This window comes from Protopterus annectens, chromosome 3.part1 (assembly GCF_019279795.1).
Source record: "Protopterus annectens isolate FY-2018-M chromosome 3.part1, PAN1.0, whole genome shotgun sequence".
In the NCBI taxonomy this organism is placed as follows: domain Eukaryota; kingdom Metazoa; phylum Chordata; order Ceratodontiformes; family Protopteridae; genus Protopterus; species Protopterus annectens.
Window position 1 is genome coordinate 1,010,861,216 of NC_056732.1, and position 21,070 is coordinate 1,010,882,285.

The following is a 21,070-nucleotide window of genomic DNA, read 5'->3' on the forward strand; positions in this document are numbered from 1 at the left end:
CAAATTAAAAATCTTAACATAAATAAAGCTCCAAGTTTGGATGGACTAATCCTTGAACTATACAAATTGTTGCCTGAAAATATTTTGGTGAAAGCATTTAATGATGTTAAATATACAACCACTGGTACTCCCATCTTGCAGAGTTTCACTTTTTTCACCAATCCTAAAACAAGATAAAGACCATAAGTTTTGTTCTTCATATCATCCTATTTCACTTCTAAACATAGATTATAAAATGTTTATGTCAATACTGGCAAAAAAAGACTAAATAATATTTTGGATGAAATTGTTAACAATGATCAAGCAGGCTTGATATTAAACCGGAGTGTGTATGATAACATTATTAAACTTAATACCTTAATCGATTTTGCTCACAAAAAGAAAAAAAAAACTTTTAATTATAAGTTTAGATGTGGACATAGCATTTGATTCTGTAAATGGGAATTATTTGTTTAAAGTTCTTGAAGAATATAATTTTTCTCTATAATGTATAAACTTAATGGAGATGTTATATAATAATGCATCTGTATTTATCAAAATAGTTTTTTTTCCTATTAAAATCCTTTAGGATTTTAAAGGGTACAAAACAGGGATGTCCACTTCTCCATTATTTGCTTTATGTATTGAGCAATTTGCAAATCACATCAGACCACATAAAATATAAAGTTTTTTCAGTCAATGAGAATTACTCTTCTAAAATACAATTATTTGCAGATGATATGTTATTAAAATATAAGCAAAGCCATGGAATGTTTTAAAGATATTTCTAGATTGAAATTCAATCATAACAAAACCAATACATTGTTAATTAACAAAGATCTAAAATCAGACATAAAAAAGTACAGTAATTTTAAATGGGATAATAATCAAATTAAATATTTGGGAATTACTATAACTTAAAGTAGTAAAGAACTAATATCAGTTAACTTTACAGATGTAACTAATAAGATTACACCACTAACTTTTAGTTGGAATAAACTATTCTTCACAATGGAAGAGAGGCTTATGCTAATAAAAATAATAGTATTACTAAAAATGTTGTTTTATATTCAGTCTTTAATCATATCCCCAAATAAAAGTTTTTTTTAAAATAAATTCTACATTACTTAAAGTTTATGGCTCCCTAATAAACATAGAATTTCATTACAATAGCATATGAAAAGCTGGGAAGACATTGGCATTAGCTGCCCTAATTTTGATTTGTACTTAAAAGTAGAAAGCATTCAAATTATACATCAGTGATTAAATAATTCATATGATTTCTAAGTAAAAATTAATTCAAGAAAATATATTGCTAAGTAATAATAAATTAGTGATTGATCCACATGTACAAATTTACAATAACTTCTCCTGGATATTAAAAAATTATTGTCTGAGTACTGAAAATAAATGCTTCTCTACTCCATTAATTAATTATATTTTATCAGCATTTAAAACTATCGAAAGAATAAAATAAAAGATGTTGCATTCATATTATTTCCCAATTATTTCCCATAGCATTCACTATTGAATGTTTAACAGCTCATAATCTAACAAAATGCTTGATTTTAAAGATAGTAGTTTAATATTTTGGCACCAGTTTATAAAAGGTAATAAAACACATTCAGCTGAGTAGTTATTAGCCAGATATAATTTATAACAGAATAAATGGTTGAGTCTGTGAAGTTGTAAGGATTTTGTAAATGTAAATTAAAAGTGCCCTTAGACTCACTTGTAGAAAATGTCCTAGCAATTTTAGAAGTTTTAACATCAATACTAATATAGGTAAAGATATACTGAGGTGGTGGTGCTGCGGTAGCGTTGTCGCCTCACAGTTAGACGTTGCCCGTTCGATTCTCAGTTAGAGCGTCTTCTGTGTTTCGACATGCGTGAATGGGCGTTCCTTCATTGAAGGTTGTGCGTTAGGCCCGGCAAGCCAGCACGTAAAACTCTACTGCCAATCATTAGCGGACCGGAGTTCTGCTGTGGCGACCCCTAACCGGGAAAAGCCGAAAGACGCAAACAAACTAATATAGGTAAGGATAAGTCATATCTATCAAAAATATACAGGATATTAAAAATGGATTGTTCCTTTGTAGAAGCAAAATTTGAGATTACTCTGCAAGAGTTAATAATGCAGTGTTTTCTGAGGCGAATACAATATCACTTAAATCAATAAATATCTTCTTCACTGTACTGGAAGTTATTTACTTGGAAATATCTGCTTAGATCTTTTATGACTCCCCAAAGGTTGCAATAATAAACACAATATCAAATGTTAATTGCTGAAGATGTGAGAATAATATGGAGGCAGACTGGTTACTTAATGATACTAGAAAGTAAAAAGTACAGTTTTGTACCTACCATAAATGTAGATGTCCGAACAGGATAGCATCTGCAGTCCTTACAAATGGGTTGTCCTGTCGTCAGGCAGCCCTTCGGTCGGCCAGATTCCAAAGTCTGGGTCTGGCCTCGGCTGGTGTCGCACTTCACCAGACGTCATCTCTGCTGGTCTTCGGGTATAAAGGCATCAGCCGACGCCATTTTCCTCAGTGTTTCTTGCCCCAGATGCCAGTTGCCCTCTTGGAAAGCTAAACTTTTGGGTAAATGCCAATGTTTCCAAAAAAGTAGAAGGCAAACACAAAAAATAAGCATGTATGTACATATATACAAACAAATACACCATAAGAGATCCCCCCCAGCTAGCTATTAGGTGGGTAAATACCCTAGGAGTACCACAGAGGGGAAGGAGGGTGGGTAATCCTGACTGCAGATGCTATCCTGTTCGGACATCTACATTTATGGTAGGTACAAAACTGTACTATGTCCTTCAAGGATGCATCTGCAGTCCTTACAAATGGGTAGAATACCATAGCCAAACTAGGGGAGGAGGAAGAAGAATTATGGTGTAGTTAGGATCCCTTGCAAAACAGCAGTGGCAAACCCTGCTCGGGATCTAGAGTATAGAGGTAAGTTATAATGCTTGGCAAATGTATGCACGGAGGTCCAAGTAGCAGCCTCAATAATGTCCTTGGTAGCCACTCCTCATAAGAAAGCTGTGGCAGTGGCTGTAGCCCTTGTAGAATGAGGCCTTATGTTCTGTGGAATTTGCTTTCCATGGTAGGAGTAACAGAATCTTATGCAATTTCCTATCCACTTGAAGATTGTCTGTTTGGAAATTGCTTTTCCTTCCCTTCCTGTTGCATAAGCTACTAGAAGCTGGTCAGTTTTTCTATTGCCCTTGGTTCTGTCCAGGTAGTAGCGCAACTGTCTATGTACATCCAAGGTATGCAGCAGTCTTTCCCCCCTGTTCTGTGGATTGGGAAAGAAGGTAGGTAGGTGGATTGCCTGATTTAGAGACACTCTGGATACCACCTTAGGCATAAATGTAGGATTAGTTCTCATGGACACTATCTTGATGGAAGATTAGGAAGGGTTGTACTGCCATTAAGGCCTGTAGTTCGAAACCCTTCTTGCTGAAGTAATTGCCAGTAGGAAAGCAGTTTTCCAGGATAGGTGTTGAAGATCTGCTGTTGCTGCTGGTTGAATGGAGGGAGTGTCAATTTTTCTAGCACAAAGTTCAAGTCCCATGCTGGTAATGGTGGTTTCCTAGGAGGTTTTACATTCTTGATTCCTCTGAGGAACTGCCGAGTAGAGGATGTGAGAAGACAGGGGATCAAGCTGTATTCTGCAGAAATAGCTGATGCATGTATCTTGATGGAGGAATAGGACAGGCCTGTATGGAGAAGCTCTGCCAAATACTCCAGGATGTTGGCAATATCTATCTTTGACACATCTTTCCCTCTTTCAGTACTCCAAATGACAAACCTTTTCCATTTTCCTGCATAGTTCCTTCTTGTTGAAGGTCTGCGGGCCTCAAGGATAATGTCTTTAACCCTTTGGGATAAATCTGGGTTAGTTGCTCTTATGTAATGTTCCAGGCAGTCAGTTGCAGAGTTTTCAGGTTTGGATGCATGATGTTGTAGTCGCTCTGAGTTAACATCAAAGGAATCAGGGGTAGTGTCCACGTTCCCCCCCCGAGACATGCTCCTCAGCAATGGATACCAATGTTGTCTTGGCCAATTTGGAGCTATCAGAATTATCCTTGGACGTTCCTCTTTGATTTTCAGTAGTACCTTGTGCATCAAAGGAAGAGGTGGAAATGCATATGCTGTCAGGCCTTTCCAACTGAAGGATAGAGAGTCCACCTTCCAAGCAAGTGGGTGGTATGTCCTTGTGCAGAATTTCTTGAGCTGGTGATTGAGTGGGGATGCGAATAGGTCTATTTGTGGCATTCCCCATTTCTTTGTGATGGCCTTGAAGATGTCCGGGTGTAGCATCCATTCGTGAGCATCCGAGGTAGTTCTGCTTAACATGTCTGCTAGGATGTTTTCTTTTCCCGGTACAAATATTGCCTGTAACTGAATGTTGTAGCTCAGAGCCATATTCCATAGGTCCAGAGCCATTCGGCATAGGGGGTATGAGTGAGTGCCTCCCTGTTTGTTGATGTACCACATGACTGTGGTGTTGTCTGTCCTTATCAATTGGCCTTCTTTGAGGAATGGTCTGAAATTCTGGATTGCTAGTTTTACTGCCAGCATTTCTTTTTGATTTATGTGCAGGTGCAGCTGATCTGGAGTCCATAATCCTTGAATGCATTTGTCCAGCATGTGGGCCCCCCAACTTAGGTCTGAGGTGTCCGTTGTGATGGTTTGGCTTGTTTGAATGTTGTGGAAGGACAAACCTGGGTTTGACTGGCATGCTTGAGCCCACCATAGGAACTCTTGTTTCAGGCATGGGATTAGTGGTATTTCGGTTTCTAAGCTGTGCCTGTGTTGAGACCATAAATTCTTTAGGTACCACTGTAGCTTTCTCATATGCAGTCTGGCATGGGGGACCAGGATTATGCAGGATGCCATGAAGCCCAAGGCCTGCAGTACTTTCCTTGCTGTTAGTTTGTTCTGCTCTGTTAATGCCAAGAAGTAAAGAGGAAGTTGTTCTTGTTTTTCTGCAGTTAGGAATGCCATCTGTTTTACTGTGTCCAATTCTGCACCCAAGAATGTTCTTGTTTGGGATGGTATCAGTCTTGACTTTTTAAATTGACTGTGTATCCCAGGGCTTGTAGTAAGCAAATGACTCTTTGTAAGTCTTGTGTCAGCTTGCTTTTGTTGTCCGCTTGTATCAGGCAGTCGTCCAGGTATGGATAAATTTGGATTCCCTGTAGCCTGCAATGAGCGATTACTGATGCCAGGCATTTCGTGAACACTCTGGGCAGTAGATAAGCCAAAGGGCAATGCTGAGAATTGATAATGCTCTGATCCTGCAAGAAATCTGAGGTATCTTCTGCAATTTGGTCGTATGGGGACGTGCAGGTATGCCTCCTTGAGATCTAGAGTTACCAGCCAACACTGCTTGCCCAGCATGGGAAGAAGTTGCTGTAGGGTCAGCATTTTGAATTTTGGAACAATGATGAATGTGTTTAAAGCGGACAGGTCGAGAATAGGTCTCCAACTTTTCTCTTTTCTTGGTACTAGGAAGAGTCTGGAGTAAAATCCTTTGCCCTGTTCTGTAGGTGGTACCCTTTCCACAGCTCTCATCTTTGTTAATTGAGCTATTTGTTTTAGAGCTTCTGTCTTTTGATTTGGTGGTAGGTTTGGCATTCCTCTTTTTACTGGTAAGGTGTGGAAATGAAACCTGTAGCCTTGGTCTATAGTTTGCAAAATCCACTTGTCTCTTGTGATATAGTGCCAATTTTTTGAAAATAAGGCTAACTTTCCGCCTAAGGGTGCTGCTATTTGTTCCCTGGTAGGCGGTGTCAGAGCCAAGTCACTGTGATTGTCCTGTTGCAGTGGTAGTGGTTGTGTCTGTGCCTCGTTGGTTATTGCCTTGTCACTGGTGTCCTCTGTAGGCACCTCCTCTGGATTGATTTCTGCCTCTGGAATGTCTATTCCTGCCTCTCTGAGATTTAGAGGAGTCTGGAAAGGACCAATTTTTGGAAGGCCAGTTCCTGCTAAACCTTGGGGCTGAACCTGTAAGAAATCTTTAACTGTTTGTACAGATTTTGCCTTCTCTTCCATTTTCTTCATTACTTGCTGGGCAGGAGAACCAAAAAGACTGACCTTATCCATAGGAGCATCTAATAGCTTTGCTTTAACATGATCCGCAAGACCTGTTCTTTCAACCATGCATGCCTTCTTATAACTGTGCCAGTCATGGCTGATCTAATGAAGCCTCCAGTGCATCATAGCCACATTTTAAAGAATGGTTACTAACCTGCTGAATGTTATTCACCATTTCTAAAACATATTTCTTATCTAAGGAATCATCAGAGGACAGTTTCTTAGTTAACTGATCAAGCATAAACTCTTGGTATTGGATCATATGAAACTGAAAAGCTCTAGCAAGCTCTAGAGCAGAGTAGCATTGTTTTTTTCCCCCTCTCTCTAAGGGACCTGGGATTCTTCAGGGGAGAGGGTTTTTTTTGAGAGGTCGGCTACTGCCTAGGCCCTGGGAGATAGTCTCAGGATCTGCAAGGAGCCTTGTATAAGAGAACTGGAGGTATAGCTAAGGGCCTAAAAGGTGCCTTTTTTTTTGAATCTGAGAAATCTTGTCCCTGCCATTGGAATTGCTCTCTCATGGCATAAAGGAGAATTCCTCTGGTGGAGAGGCAGAAGGTATAGATTCATCAGCATCGGAATCTTCATAAGTAGAAAAAGGAGCCTCTGGATGGTCTGTATTGTCTGAATCATCAGAAGAGTCATCTGAGGACACTGGCTCAGGGGCTCTGCTCTAGGTCTCTTTTCTGGAGGTTGAGAGGCCCTGTCTGGGTGAGATTGGGATCCCCTTATTAAAGAGATGAGATCCTCTGCCAGAGTAAGCATTTGGGAACTGGAACTGGGCCTGTGTGAGGGGTTCTTAACAGGCACAGACTTAGCAGTTTTGGCTGCTTTAGCCCTGGCAAAGGCCTTTATAGACATGGCTGCAGGAGGCCTAGCAGCACCACGTGCTGGGGTAGAGACATCCAAAGGGATGGTGTCCGATAATTCTAGAGAAACCACATTAGTAGGCAAAACTTCAGAGGCCGATTCAACTAGGGTAGCAGGGGCCTCGGTAGTAGTCATGGATTCGGCTGAAGATTGACCCGTTTGCTCGGTTTCGGCCGAAACAGAGACACTCGCGGTTTGCTTAACCGTGGTTTCGGCCGAAACCGCGGACCGCGAGTGTCGGTCTTTTTCTTTGCGTTTAACAATTTGAGAAGTCGGAGGATCCGACGGCATAATGTACGCAAAATCTGAGCCGAAAAACTGTTCAGCAAACTCCGACCGATGCCTAAGCGTTCGTCGGTTGAAAGAAGCACAGGCTAAACAGGCTGCTACGACGTGGTCTGGGCCTAAACAAGGTAAGCAGTAAGAGTGGAAATCTTTATGAGGTATTTGTTTCCCACAAGTTAAACAGTTATTCACTTTTTCTGACATCAGCTGAGGCAAGAAAGAGTCCCCAACGGGTACTTAGCTTTTAGAAGTCTTCAAGTAGTATTCGGTAGTAGTAATCTCTGGATTTGACCGACCGGCACTTGCGAACAGCTTCTGCTTCGGGCGCCACGCAGCAAGAAAGACAGAGGAAAATGGCGTCGGCTGATGCCTTTATACCCGAAGACCAGCAGAGATGACGTCGGGTGAAGTGCGACACCAGCCGAGGCCAGACCCAGACTTTGGAATCCGGCCGACCGAAGGGCTGCCTGACGACAGGACAACCCATTTGTAAGGACTGCAGATGCATCCTTGAAGGACATCATCATCATCTCCATTTTGGAAAGAGTTTAACATTTTTTCACAAGCATTATGGTTAGATAAATGAATAATGAACTCATTAATATTGTTTAATGCTCCAGTTCCAGAAGTTATTCCAAAAACACAAGTGCCTTTTTTATGATAAATTTTAGCAATTGCAAGAAAAATTACTACTTTAAATTGGAAATGTGAAAATACCATACTATTTATCAAAATGTTTATGCAAGAAAGAATTAACCACTAAGATGAGAACACCTAACATCACACATCAGTATACTGGATGTAAAAAAATTAGTGATTTACTTGAAAAATACTAAATATGTTTGTGTCTTTCGGCTTTTCCCTGGCAATAAATTCTATATTTTATATATATATATATATATATATATATATATATATATATATATATATATATATACATATATATATATACACATATATATATATTTTTTAAACATTTTAGGTTGATTAAAACTTGCCGTTATACACAATATGTGCATATCAAAGTTCAGTCATGCTGCAACACCCTGTAATACTTAAACACTTAACCCCACAACTGAGTGAAAGAATGAAGAAGCGGTTACACTTCCATTATGATTGCGTGCTGTACTGACAGCACATAACCGTTCAAAGTGTCAATATGAGATTTTGGTGACTGTTTGACTATTAAATGCACTGCGACAACGGAAACACTTCAGTTTAAATAAGAAGCTATTACGTTGTTATCAAATCCATAATTTAGCAGTTGGCAGTCCTGTTAAGAAACTGAAATACCCCAAGGTCGAGAAAGTGTTTTTTTTTTTTTTGTTTAAATGTCAGTTCATGCCATACCAGTAATTTACTTTCAGTTTACCGTCATATTTACTGTCCTATTACAAAGTCAAGTGCACTTTTTTTTTTCTTCGGTTGTACATTGGGAAGGAATGCATATTCATGACTGACATATCACGGGGGTGGGTTTTGGGCATGGCTTGCTACTGCGCATCTGGTGAGGCCCTCAACTACAATATCGCCAGCCAGACAACCAACAGTGTACTGAACTAACTGTAAAATGGAGTCACCTACATGGAGCCGAAGGATGTAGCAAATCTACTGGCAAATTCAGCTCCAATTATAACCCCCTCTCCCTCCTCTGTCTACCACTAGGAAATACCAAACGTAACACCCCCCCAACTATCACTAGGGACCAGGTCTTAAATGCACTCTCCAAGGCCAAGAACACCTCATCAATAGGTTCTGATAATATCCCAGTATGCCTCCTAAATGACATGGAACATTACCCATTACAAGCTATTTAAATGTATCCTCCAGACAGGATTTGTGTTATGCAAATGAACAGCAACTGTCATCCCTTTGTACAAAGGGTTGGCCATTAACAGACTCTGGTAACTACAGACCCACACATCTGACTAGTCTTGTATGCAAAGCCATGGAAAGAGTTTTCATGGAAATGATTACTAGGGCAGGTCATGTCTACTCAACTTGGTGGAGAAGGTCACCAAGGCAATGCATGAGGGCAAAATGGTGCATACCTTGACATGGCTAAGGCATCTGACACAATACCCAACTCAAACACTGTAACAAACTCATGGAATAAACCCCTATGTTATGCACTGGATACCCAGATGGATCTCACATTGGACCCAGGAAATTAGGATAGGGGAATCCATCTCAGCAGAGAGGCTAGTCGCTATCAGAGTTCCTCAGGGCTCTGTGCCAGATCTGCTCCTTTTTGATATCTACTTCTCATAAGGCAAAGCTAGCATCAAGGGTCTCTGGCTGACCAAGTTTACAGATTATTGCTAACTAGGAGTTGTCACAGAATCCCTCCAAGACACTAATATCCTTGTGGAATGACTAATGTAAGTAGATAACTGGTACCATAGCCATGGTTTGGAACTCAGTGCCAAAAAATGCATAACAGTACCCTTTGTGAAGTTGTCTACTCCAGGAAACTACTTCATTGATAGCACCTCTAAGAGTAGAGCAAGTAGTCAGGGATTTGGGAATGTATGTAGACAGAAACCTGGCTTTTGGCCAATGTGCGTCTCAGTTAGAAAGGAAATCATTCTGTGTCTCAACTTATAAGCAAAGGCATGGCATTTAGGTCCAAGGAAGTCATCATTCCACTATATTCAGCCCTCATCAGGCTCATCGAGTACAACATCCCCATCGGTATTGTACCAGACCAGGCACATATAAACAACAGGAATATCCACAGAGGTTCCTCACAGAAAGAATACAGGGTGTTAACAGTATGTCCTACATGAATTGTCTCAAAACCCGGTTGAGGAACACCCCATACCTGGCATACAAGGCATCCTTGGAATCCCCTCTGATGGACTTCTTTTTTTATATCTGCCAAAGGATAGCATCAGAATTACCCAATCTAGGGACTTGTACCTTGCTTGCTACATAAAGCGGACATGTTGGAGCGAAAGGCATGTGTCACAGAGAATACCCCTTTACTGGAGCAGACTTCTCATCCATGTGAAGCACAGTTTTTCTCTAAGCCTGTTCAAGCATAACTAGGACTAGTGGAAGGGAAATCAGAAATTCACCCCTGGTCTGGCACCTATGTCTCTAATAGATACAGGCACTTGTAAATGCTTGACCACCCATGCCATAGCTTACATATACCCCTTAAAATAACCTCTAGGGCACTGAAACTTGCTGGATACATTTAGGATGCACTGCTAGGTTTATAAAGGCCACTGTGGTTATTAGCAAAATATACATCTATATACCTATGATGAACGAATGAATGACTGACTGAATGAAACATTGTTATTGCTATGTAGCTGTTTTCTTAAAAAGCAAGAGATAATCCTACTTTTTTTTCCTCCTCCTCCTGTAACTTTGCTAGCCTTTCCTGCTTATGATGATGACGAAGTTCTTCATCATGCTTCATTTCCTCTTCTCTTCGCTTCTTCTCAGCTTCTTTTCTCTTCTGCTCAGCTAATTTCATGATCTCTTCATTTTTTAGCCTTTGCTGTAGGGACAGGATTTAGAAACATTACAAAAATATTTAGCAATGTTGTTGAAAACATGATTTAAACATATATTATAAAAAGTGTTTAGCAAGTTATTTCCTAACATTACAATATTTAAAACTAACACTCATGCAAAATTACACACTTTAATTTCATAATGTTAACTATTAAATACTCAGAAGATATGGCTTGCATTTTCTACTGGGTGTAAATATCTATGCAAATAAGGTTGTCCCTCAGGAAGATAGTTCACCATTAATTCAAGGGCACCACTAGTATTAAAAAGAACCTATCTCAGAGCTACTTCATAAAGCAGAACTCTAAAGTGTTTTGTGCTCCATTCATGGACACCTTGTTTTCGTAATCCTTTAATCAATTTCAAAGATGTATACAGAGTGCTTAACTTCATAAAAAATATAGAATGATGATATAAAAAGGCCATTGTTTGCTGAATCTGCTTAATTCTTCAAGAACATTCTCTCTCTCAATTTCTGTTCTCACTGTTCAAATTCGCAAATTTTTACTTTGCGACCACAAATCTCCATGTAAAGCTGCCTACAGTTTTCAGTTCATCTCATCTTGCAGTAGTATGTTTACATACACCTGCTGCACTTCCAGTTTTGCAGAGCACCAACTGTTAGCCATAAGCATTCTATGTCCATCGGTACTTTTAAATTTGGGTAGTGGTAGAGAGGGGCACACTAGGGCATGTCCCCCATCCCTGTTGAAGTGTGTGCCCCCAAGTGCCCCAGTTCCTAGAATAACAAGGCTCTCTTACCTAGCTAAGCACAAGCAAACACACTTAATAGTTTCCACCCAGGCACACAAGTGCAGTCAATTCTTTTCTTAAGTGTTCTTATGTCATATGAGAGCACAGGAGATGTTTTTTACTGTACTTTTAAGTAGTAGTCAGGAAGAGTACTCAGAGATGTCCTTTGCTACAGTTTTTAAGCAGCTGCAGTTGGGAGATATTTACTAAATTTTTTAAGCAACAGCTGAAGGAGAAGCCTTTCACTACACTTAGCAAAAAGTAAGAGTACTTATGTGTGTAATGCCCCTATTATCGGTTTCCACTTAACTGACTTACTCAGAATCACACAGTTGGAGGAAGAAAAAAAATTAAACCCTACCCCTTGAGGCAGCGTGGAACCTTAATTCTCTACACCAAATGACTGACCTCCTTTTAACTTCTTCTTTGGTAAATCAGTCAGAGTTTCACAGTTCTCATTGTTTGGGAAATTCACATCCATGCAACACCTGTTACAACCTCTGTCACGTAATGATCTAGAGCAGTTAATGAATAGCTTTCTGTAGTCAAAAGTACAGGGTTTGAATCCTGCTACCTCAATCTGCCTACAGAGTGATCGTAAGTCACTCAGACAGTACTCCTGGGTCACTATGAAAAGGGACACTTTCTCCAGTGGGTTTACCTATTTAAAAATGCATATTTCCTCCACATACACAATTATTTTTGGCTTTACCCTGTATTCTTGAGCAAAGAAAATAAGAATTATTTTGGTCTATTTCTTTCTAGCAAATTGTTGTGGATTACAGTCACTAAATGTCAGTTACGAGTTTCAAACTTTGTGTCCTTCAGAAAATGTTTGATAATGTAAAAGCTTGTTATTCTATGAGCTTCCTAATTACACAAGATAAATATTTAAAAACGGTTCCTGATTTTGTTCTTTGATTCTGATTCTTCAGCTAAGAAGCAAAGAGGACTAGGGTATTTGCACTGTATGGTTCCGACATCGGCAAGCTGAAATACATTTCTGGGCTATTATTTTTAAATGTATTCATTGGACTTGATCTCAAGCAAATATCAGAGGTGTACAGTCATACAAGTGGTTGTAATTCATATCGGGGTGTGTGTGTGTTTGAGACAGTCAAAGATCAAAGTATTAATGTAGTGGGTAGAATGAAGCAACTGAGAGGGGGTGAAAGGCTCATTTGTCACTGAGAATTTGTGACTAGAGATGCTAAGAAAGAATATGACAACAATTTGTTTATTTATTTATTGTGTGTGTGTGTGTGTGTGTGTGTGTGTGTGTGTGTGTGTGTGTGTGTGTGTGTGTGTGTGTGTGTGTGTGTGTGTGATTAGTGGTTTTGGACTTTTTCAACTTACTATCGAATCTCTACTGTATGAAGAGCTGGGTTCATGGTAAAACACAATAAAACTGCATACCGTTTTTGTCTTATAGTTTAAACAGGAAACTTTTATGTTGTAACAAAGTGACTGTTCCAGCAAGCAGAGAGACTGGGGGTATCAAACAACGTTTTATAGTTATGATGTCCACAGCTTAACCATGGTGCAAGCTTCCTTCCTAGTTTTTAGTAAATTTGTCACATTTTACTCATCAGTTCTGTTGACTATGGCTACCGTTTCTTTAATTCTTTTGCTTGCTGGTGTTATGGATGTTATGGTAATGTCAAACCATAATAAAAGTACAGTTTTGTACCTACCATAAATGTAGATGTTTGAAGATCCACATTGCTGCAGTCCTTACATATGGGTAGTCCGCTGTCCTCGGTCGGCCCGAATACCAAAGTATTAGGCTGACGTCGGTCATGGTCGCTCAGATCTGACATCAGAGCGTCAGGGTATAAAAGCGCATGACCGACGTCATATCCTCAGTCTTTTCTTGCCCCAGATGTCAGAAGGCCCTAAAAAGAAAGGCCACAGCCCAAAAACAGGATACCTCCCAAAAACATGCCCAACAACAACCATCACCCAAACCATAAAACCATGCCAAACTACAGAGGGGAAGGAGGGAGGGTAAATTGGACTGCAGCAATGTGGATCTTCGAACATCTACATTTATGGTAGGTACAAAAATGTACTATGTTCTTCATCTCACATTGCTGCAGTCCTTACATATGGGTAGAATCCCAAAGCAGAGGTAAAGGGAGGATGGCAAAATCATAAAGCATTAGGGGCTGCTAAAATGCCCTGTAATATTGCAGTGGCAAATCCAGCCCTAGACTTAGAATAAAGAGGAAGGTGGTAATGCTTGGAAAAGTATGTACTGAACTCCAAGTGGCTGCTTCCAAAATATCTTTTGTAGCTACCCCCCTTAGAAAGGCAGTAGAAGAGGCAGTAGCTCTAGTGGAATGAGGTCTGATTCCAGCCGGAATCTCCTTACCATGATGGGAATAACAGAAAGAAATACAAAACCCAATCCATTTAGAAATAGTTTGTTTTGAAACAGGTTTTCCCTGAGAACCCAAAGCAAAAGAAACAAACTGCTGAGACTGCCTGAACCCTTGGTTCTGCTCAAATAATAACGTAACTGCCTGTGAATATCCAAAGTATGCAAAATCTTCTCCCTTTATTTTGGGGTTTGCATAAAAAGTAGGCAAATGAATAGTTTGGTTCAAGGCCACACTAGAAACCACTTTAGGCATAAAGGAAGGATTAGTACGCAAAGATACCCTATCCTTATGAAAAATCAGGAAAGGTTCCACTGCCGTAAGGGCCTGTAATTCAGAAACCCTTCTTGCAGAGGTAATGGCCAACAAAAAAGCAGTCTTCCATGATAAATACTTTAACTCGGCAGTAGCTGCAGGCTCAAAAGGTTGTAGAGTAAGCTTTTCCAACACAAAATTGAGATCCCAAGCAGGAGTAGGAGCTCTACGGGGGTCTTATGTTCTTTGCCCCTCTAAGAAATTGCTTAAACAAAGGATGGGAAAATAAAGGAGGGTCACAGTCATAGTGAGCAGAAATGGCTGCAGCATGAACCTTTATCGAGGAGAAAGACAAACCCTTGTCCAATAACTCAGTAAGATATTGAAGAGAAACACTTAAATCAGGCTTGGAAACATCAAAGTCCTTCGCTTTGCTCCAAAGAAAAAATCTCCTCCATTTATCAGCGTAAACCTTCCTTGTACTAGGCCTTCTGGCCTCCAAAATAACATTCAAAACTTGTTGTGGAAGCTGAGACCCTCCAGGGTCTAAAGCAGAATATGCCAGGCTGTGAGATGCAAAGACTGAATCTTGACATTGAGGAAGTGATCGCCCTCCTGAGACAAAAGATGCGGAATCAAAGGCAGAGGCCATGGAGGCTCCTGCACAAACTCCTCAGTAGTGGGTACCAGTGCTGTCGAGGCCAATCCGGCTATCAGAATCATGGATGGCTTGTCTATTCTGGCCTTCAGGAGTACCTTGGGAATGAGAGGCAGAGGTGGAAAGGCATAGACATGAAGATTGCTCCAACTTAATGATAGAGCATCCACCTTCCAAGCTGTGGGATGAAACATTTTTGTGCAAAACTTTGGCAACTGGTAATTTAGTGGAGAAGCGAACAGATCTATGTCTGGAGTCCCCATAACACTGTCAACTTTTGAAACACATGAGGATCCAGTTTCCACTCGTGAGGATCCACAATTTGTCTGCTCAACACATCCGCTAAGGAGTTCTGTGCTCCTGGTAGAAACCTTGCCTGAAGATTGAGGTGTAAACTGAGAGCAGTCTCCCACAAAATCATTGCTTGCCTGCAAAGAGGGTACGAATGGGTTCCTCCTTGCTTGTTGATGTACCACATGACAGTAGTGTTGTCTGTTTGAATCAACACCTGTCCTGGGTGAAGTAAATCCTTGAAAGCCATCAATGCAAATTGGACTGCTAACATCTCCTTCAAGTTGATATGCAAATGTTGAAGTCTGACAGGCCACGTGTCTTGCACCCATTTTCCATTGAGGTGTGCTCCCCAAGCCTTGTCCGAGGCATCTGTCGTTAGAATCTGATTCGCCTCTGGTCGGGTCACAGAGAGTCCCTTGTTTAGGTGACATTCCTGAGCCCACCACAAAAATTCTTTCTGAATGCAAGGTATTATCTGAATGACAGTGTCTAGATCTTGGCAGTGTTGTGTCCATACATTTTTGAGATACCATTGAAGCTTCCTCATATGCAGATTGGCATTGGGAAGCACCAGAATACAAGATGCCATGAACCCCAAGGCTTGAAGGACTGTCCTTGCAGTCAGCCTGGACTGTAGAGACATTTGATGGAAATAAAGAGAAAGGCTTCTTTGTTTGTCCGGGGTCAAAAAGGCCATCTGGGAAGCTGTATTCAGTCTCACACCCAGAAAGCACATGTCCTGAGAGGGTACTAGACTGGACTTTGTTTCGTTCACAGAATACCCTAGGCATCTTAACACTACCATCACATACTGTAGATGATGCAGAAGTTCGTCTTTGTGTTGTGCGATAATCAGGCAATCGTCCAAATAAGGATAAATCTGTATTCCTCTTAACCTGAAAAAGGAAATCACTGGAGCCAGAACCTTTGTGAACACTCTGGGCGCAGTAGATAAGCCAAAGGGCAATGCAGAGAACTGATAATGTAAATTTCCAGCCCGAAAACGCAGGTACCTCCTGCAACTGGGCCTGATAGGAACATGAAGATAAGCCTCTTTGAGATCCAGAGTTACCATCCAGTGATCTTTTCCCAACAGAGGTAAAAGCTGTTGTAACGTCAGCATTTTGAACTTTAGAATGTCCAGATAAGTGTTGAGGATAGATAAATCCAAAATTGGTCTCCACGTGTTCCCTTTCTTTGGTACTAGAAACAGGCGAGAATAAAATCCTAGTCCCACTTCTGACAGAGGAACTGGCTGTATAGCTCCTATTTGAAGAAGTAAAGAAATCTGCTTGTGAGCCTCTATCCTTTGCTGAGGAGGAACGTCTGGCATGCCTTTGAAAGGAGGCAATGTATGGAAATAGAACTTGTAGCCTCGGTTTATAATGTCCAATACCCATTTGTCCTGGGTGACTAAAAGCCAGTTTTGCTTGAAGATTGCTAACTTTCCTCCCAAAGGAGCTGCCAGGGAAGAAGAATCTGGCAGCTGAAAATGCAGGTCATTGGGCCTGTTTACGAAAGGACTGGCCCCTGCCCTCACCTGCAGATTGTGCAGGTGAACTCCAAGTTCTAGGCCTGAATGTACTGTGAGCTCTGCCCCTGCCACGTCTAGATCTACCCCTAGATTGAGAATCAGAAGAAGGGTAGGTCCACCCCTTAGTAGGCCAATTTCTACTAAACTTTGGAGGTTGCACCTGCAAAAAAACAGTCTGCATGGACTTAGCCTTGTCTTCCATTTTCTTCAAAACCGACTCCACAGGGGGACCAAACAAAACTTCAGACTGTAAAGGGGCATCCAGAATAAGAAGTTATGTACCTACCATAACGTTCCATGTTAGTTGTCTTCTCTCGCCTTCTTTCTTGCTTGATGGGTTCGGAGCCGATCCTCGGCTCCGACTCGGCACTTGCTTTAGCTCGAGAACTCCTTTTACCAGCTCGAGGCAGCCCCATATCCCATGATGCAAGGCAGTAAGTACCCAGATCTCGTTTGTTGACAAAGGGCAATAACACCAAGCATAAAATACTTCCCAAAGGAAGAAGAAACTTACAGATGGAAAAAGGACCAGGTCTGAATGGTCTTTAGCATAATAGTTTCTTATACAAGGTCTGTCCAGGCCAGGGGAAGGAGGGAGGGTCAAGAAAGAAGGCGAGAAGACAACTAAAATGGAACGTTATGGTAGGTACAAAACTTCTTAATGTTAAGTTGTCAATCTCGCCTTCATTCTTGCTTGATGGGACCGTCCTAGCACCTCTATCCTGGGTGGCTCAATGGAACAAACTCTTGAGGACTGTAGAGCCAAAACTGGCTCTGTCCCTGGAGGCCAAGTCCAATTTGTAATGGGAGACAAAAGTGTGAGGAGTGGCCCAAGTGGCCGCTGCACAAATAGTGTCCAAAGGCAGTCTAGCTTGAAAGGCTGTAGAAGTAGCTAAACTCCTAGTTGAATGTGCTTTAGGTTTTGAGCACAGCTGTTTTCCCCTGATCGTATAAATTTCAGTGATGACCGAAGAAAGCCATCTGGACAAAGTCACTTTAGAAACAGGAAGGCCTTTTTTATTATCTGCATAGGAAACAAAAAGTTGATCAGATTTTCTAAATTTTTTTGTTCTGTCCAAATAATATCTAAGCTGACGGTGGACGTCAAGATAATGTAGCTTTTGTTCAGCTCTATCTGAATAGTTAGGAAAAAATACAGGGAGATCAATGGATTGATTCAGATTGTTTTTTGAAGCGACCTTAGGTAAAAAGGATGGATTAGTTCTCAAAGATACTCTGTCTTTGTGAAAAATCAAATAGGGGGGTCAAACCGAGTGAACAAGAAACAGCTGGCTCGAAGGGGGGAAGAATCAAGGATGTCAGCACTAAATTTAGATCCCACTGAGGAGGAGGATTCCTGATTGGAGGCTTTAGTAGGAAAATTCCTTTCAAGAAGGCCCTGCAGAGCCTATGGGACATAATATTATGATCTGCTATCCCGACATGAAAATTAGAAATAGCAGCCAACTGAACTCTGACTGTGGAAGAAGAGGAGCCTGCATGAAAAATCTCTGCTAAGAAGTCCAGAACTGCCTGAACAGGGGCAGTAAAAGGATCAATATTTTGGGCCTTAGCCCAATAAGAGAAACGTTTCCATTTGCTTGTGTAAATCCTCCTGGTAGAGGATTTTAGTGAAGCTACTATGATGTCTCTAACTGGGTTAGAGATCAAAGGAAGCCTGGCTAAGGAAGGAAGTGGAGCAACCATGCTGTGAGGTTGAGAGAAGGGATTGACCGGTGCAGCTGACCGGATTGGTGAATCAGAAGATCTGGCACTGGGTCCAGATGCCACGGCTGCACCAAAAGGTGATGATGGAGGAACGGGAACCAAACTTGTCGAGGCCAGTAAGGGGCAATGAGAATCAATTTGGCTCTCAAAACGGTAGCTTTCTGGATCACCTGAGGGATCAGAGGAAATGGAGGGAAGGCATAAAGAAGTCCCTGGGGCCAATACTGGGTCAGAGCGTCTCTGGGGGAATGGCCTGATAGAGGGAAGAGGCTGAAGAAGTCTGGACATTTGCTGTTTTGGGGAGTAGCAAAAAGATCGCAACATGGGCGACCCCATTCCAGAAAAATCTCTTCCACTATGGATTGCTTGAGAGACCACTCGTGAGGCATGAGAATAGCTCTGCTCAATCTGTCCGCTATAATGTTGGTTTTCCCAGGGATATGCGTTGCTACCAGAAACCGATGAGAGGAGATCGCCCATTGCCATAGTCTGAGCGCTTCTCGACACAAGGGGTAGGACTTGGTTCCGCCCTGTTTGTTGATATACCAAACAACAGACATGTTGTCTGTGTGGACTGCAATTGTCCCTACGGGAAGAAAGTCGTTGAGGGCTTGCAACGTTAAAAGCACTGCTCTCATCTCCAGGACATTTATGTGCAGATGGTACTCGAACGGTTGCCATGTCCCATGAACCATCCTGCCCTGATAATGACCCCCCCCACCCGATCAGGGAGGCATCCGTGGTGACAGTGGCTATCGGGGACGGAGGTACAAAGCACCTGCCTTGGTGAACCTGAGATGATGTGATCCACCAAGCAAGATGTTCTTTGCATGTTTGTGTCACCAGAATCTGGTGACGCATTGGGAAGTTGCTGGTATGACCACTGTGTGAACAGCATCCACTGAAGGAGGCGCATGTAGAATCGAGCCAGGGGGAGAAGAGTAATGGCCGCAGCCATGAGACCTAATACCTTTAGAACCATTCTGGCCTGTACTTTCTTGCTGGCCAGAATGATCCTGACATGAGTCTGAATGTCTGAAACTCTTTGTTCTGTAAGGGTAGCTGACATCGAACAGTGTTTAAGTTTGCCCCTATGCAGGTAATACACTGGCAGCGCGACAAGGATGACTTTTCAAGTTGATTGAGATGCCCAAATGAGAACAAAGGTCTATTGTGTAATCCCTGGCTTGTATAAGCTGATGCCTGGTGGTGGCTGACAGGAGCCAGTCGTCGAGATACGGAAACACCTGGAATCCTTGACGTCTCAGGTGAGCCGTGACCACTGCCATGCATTTGGTGAACACTCTGGGGGCTGTAGTGAGACCAAAGGGCAGGGCTCTGAACTGGAAATGACTGGACCCCAGCCGAAAGCGGAGAAATCTCCTGGGCGTCTGTGAATTTTGATGTGATAGTACGCATCCTTAAGATCTATTGAGCACATCCAGTTGTCCTTCTGTAAGAAGGGCAGAATTGACTGAAGAGTGACCATTCGGAATCTTGTCTTCCTGACAGACTTGTTGAGTCTGCTGAGATCCAATATTGGTCTCCAGTCTCCCGTCTTTTGGGGACCAAAAGAACCTTGAGTAGATTCCGGCTCTGAATGGTCTATTGTAACTGGCTGAATGGCTCTTTTTGCAGTAGTTTTGCGATTTCTAACTCTGCAATGTCCCTTAGACCGGTGGTACATCTGGAAGGGAACTTGAGGGAAGGGACTTTCCTCGAAAGGAATTATGTAACCCTTGGATATGATCGACTGTACCCATCTGTCTTGAGTGAGGGAATGCCAGGCTTCTGGGTACAGTGATAATCTTCCCGACTGCCTCCAAGGAGGGACAGCCGGGCAACACCTCAGGGATGCTGAAAGGGCTTATCAGAGAGAGGCTCCCTGTTTCCCTGGTTCTTGGACCCCTCTGCCTCTAGAGCGGCGTCTGTTGTTGTTACCCCTCTGCCTCTAGGGGTAAACTGACCACGTGAATCCGGCGTGACTCCTTGGGATTTACGGAACCACATCTTCCCACCCTTCTGTCCTTTGGGATAAGGCCTACAAGGTGGAAAACGGACTCCAACAGCAGAAAGAGTCTTGCCGTCCTGCTCACACCTGGTCAAGGTCTCCTTCACCTGAGGGCCAAACAAAGCTGACCCATCAAAGGGAGAATTTGTGAAGGATGCCTTAAAGGGATCATAAAAATCACATAGCCGCATCCAGGCTTGGCGTCTAAGAGCCACACCTGTGCCTGCGGCTCTACTCGCTCCATCCGCAGCATAAGATATTAGCCGCATGGAGGAGTTAGTAATGGAATTGAGGGTTCCTAGCTGCTTGAAGCAATCTTTTCTTGAGCCCCTGCAGCTGTAGGATCCTGAACTACTTCTCCCAGCTCCTTCAGGATATCTCTGGAGTCTGGTGAAGTGACAAAGATAATTCAGCGAACGATAGCAAAGGTCGCTGAGGAAAACATCCGCTTGCCGTACCTATCCATGGTCCTAGAGTCCTTATTAGGAGGATGGACGGGCACGGAAGGATCTGCAAGTTCCTTTTTGGTGGCAGCCACCACCATGGCATCAGCGGGACACCCTTGGTAAGGAATTGTTTGTCACTAGGGCAGTGATAAATTTAGAAGGCCTCCTAGGGACTGGCTCTACAGAGTCAGGAGCTGTCCACGCCTTCGTGCAATAACCTGCATAAGGGGTC

General features: G+C 42.1%; 1 protein-coding gene across 1 annotated transcript in view; it reads right to left on the minus strand.

The window, feature by feature from the left end:
• CSPP1 (centrosome and spindle pole associated protein 1) overlaps nucleotides 1–21,070 on the minus strand; it is a 2,775,649-nt gene that overhangs the window by 1,106,010 nt on the left and 1,648,569 nt on the right. Inside the window, exon 16 of the mRNA XM_044066267.1 lies at nucleotides 10,603–10,761. Coding sequence (XP_043922202.1) covers nucleotides 10,603–10,761 — 159 coding nt within the window. The remainder of the gene's footprint in view (nucleotides 1–10,602; nucleotides 10,762–21,070) is intronic.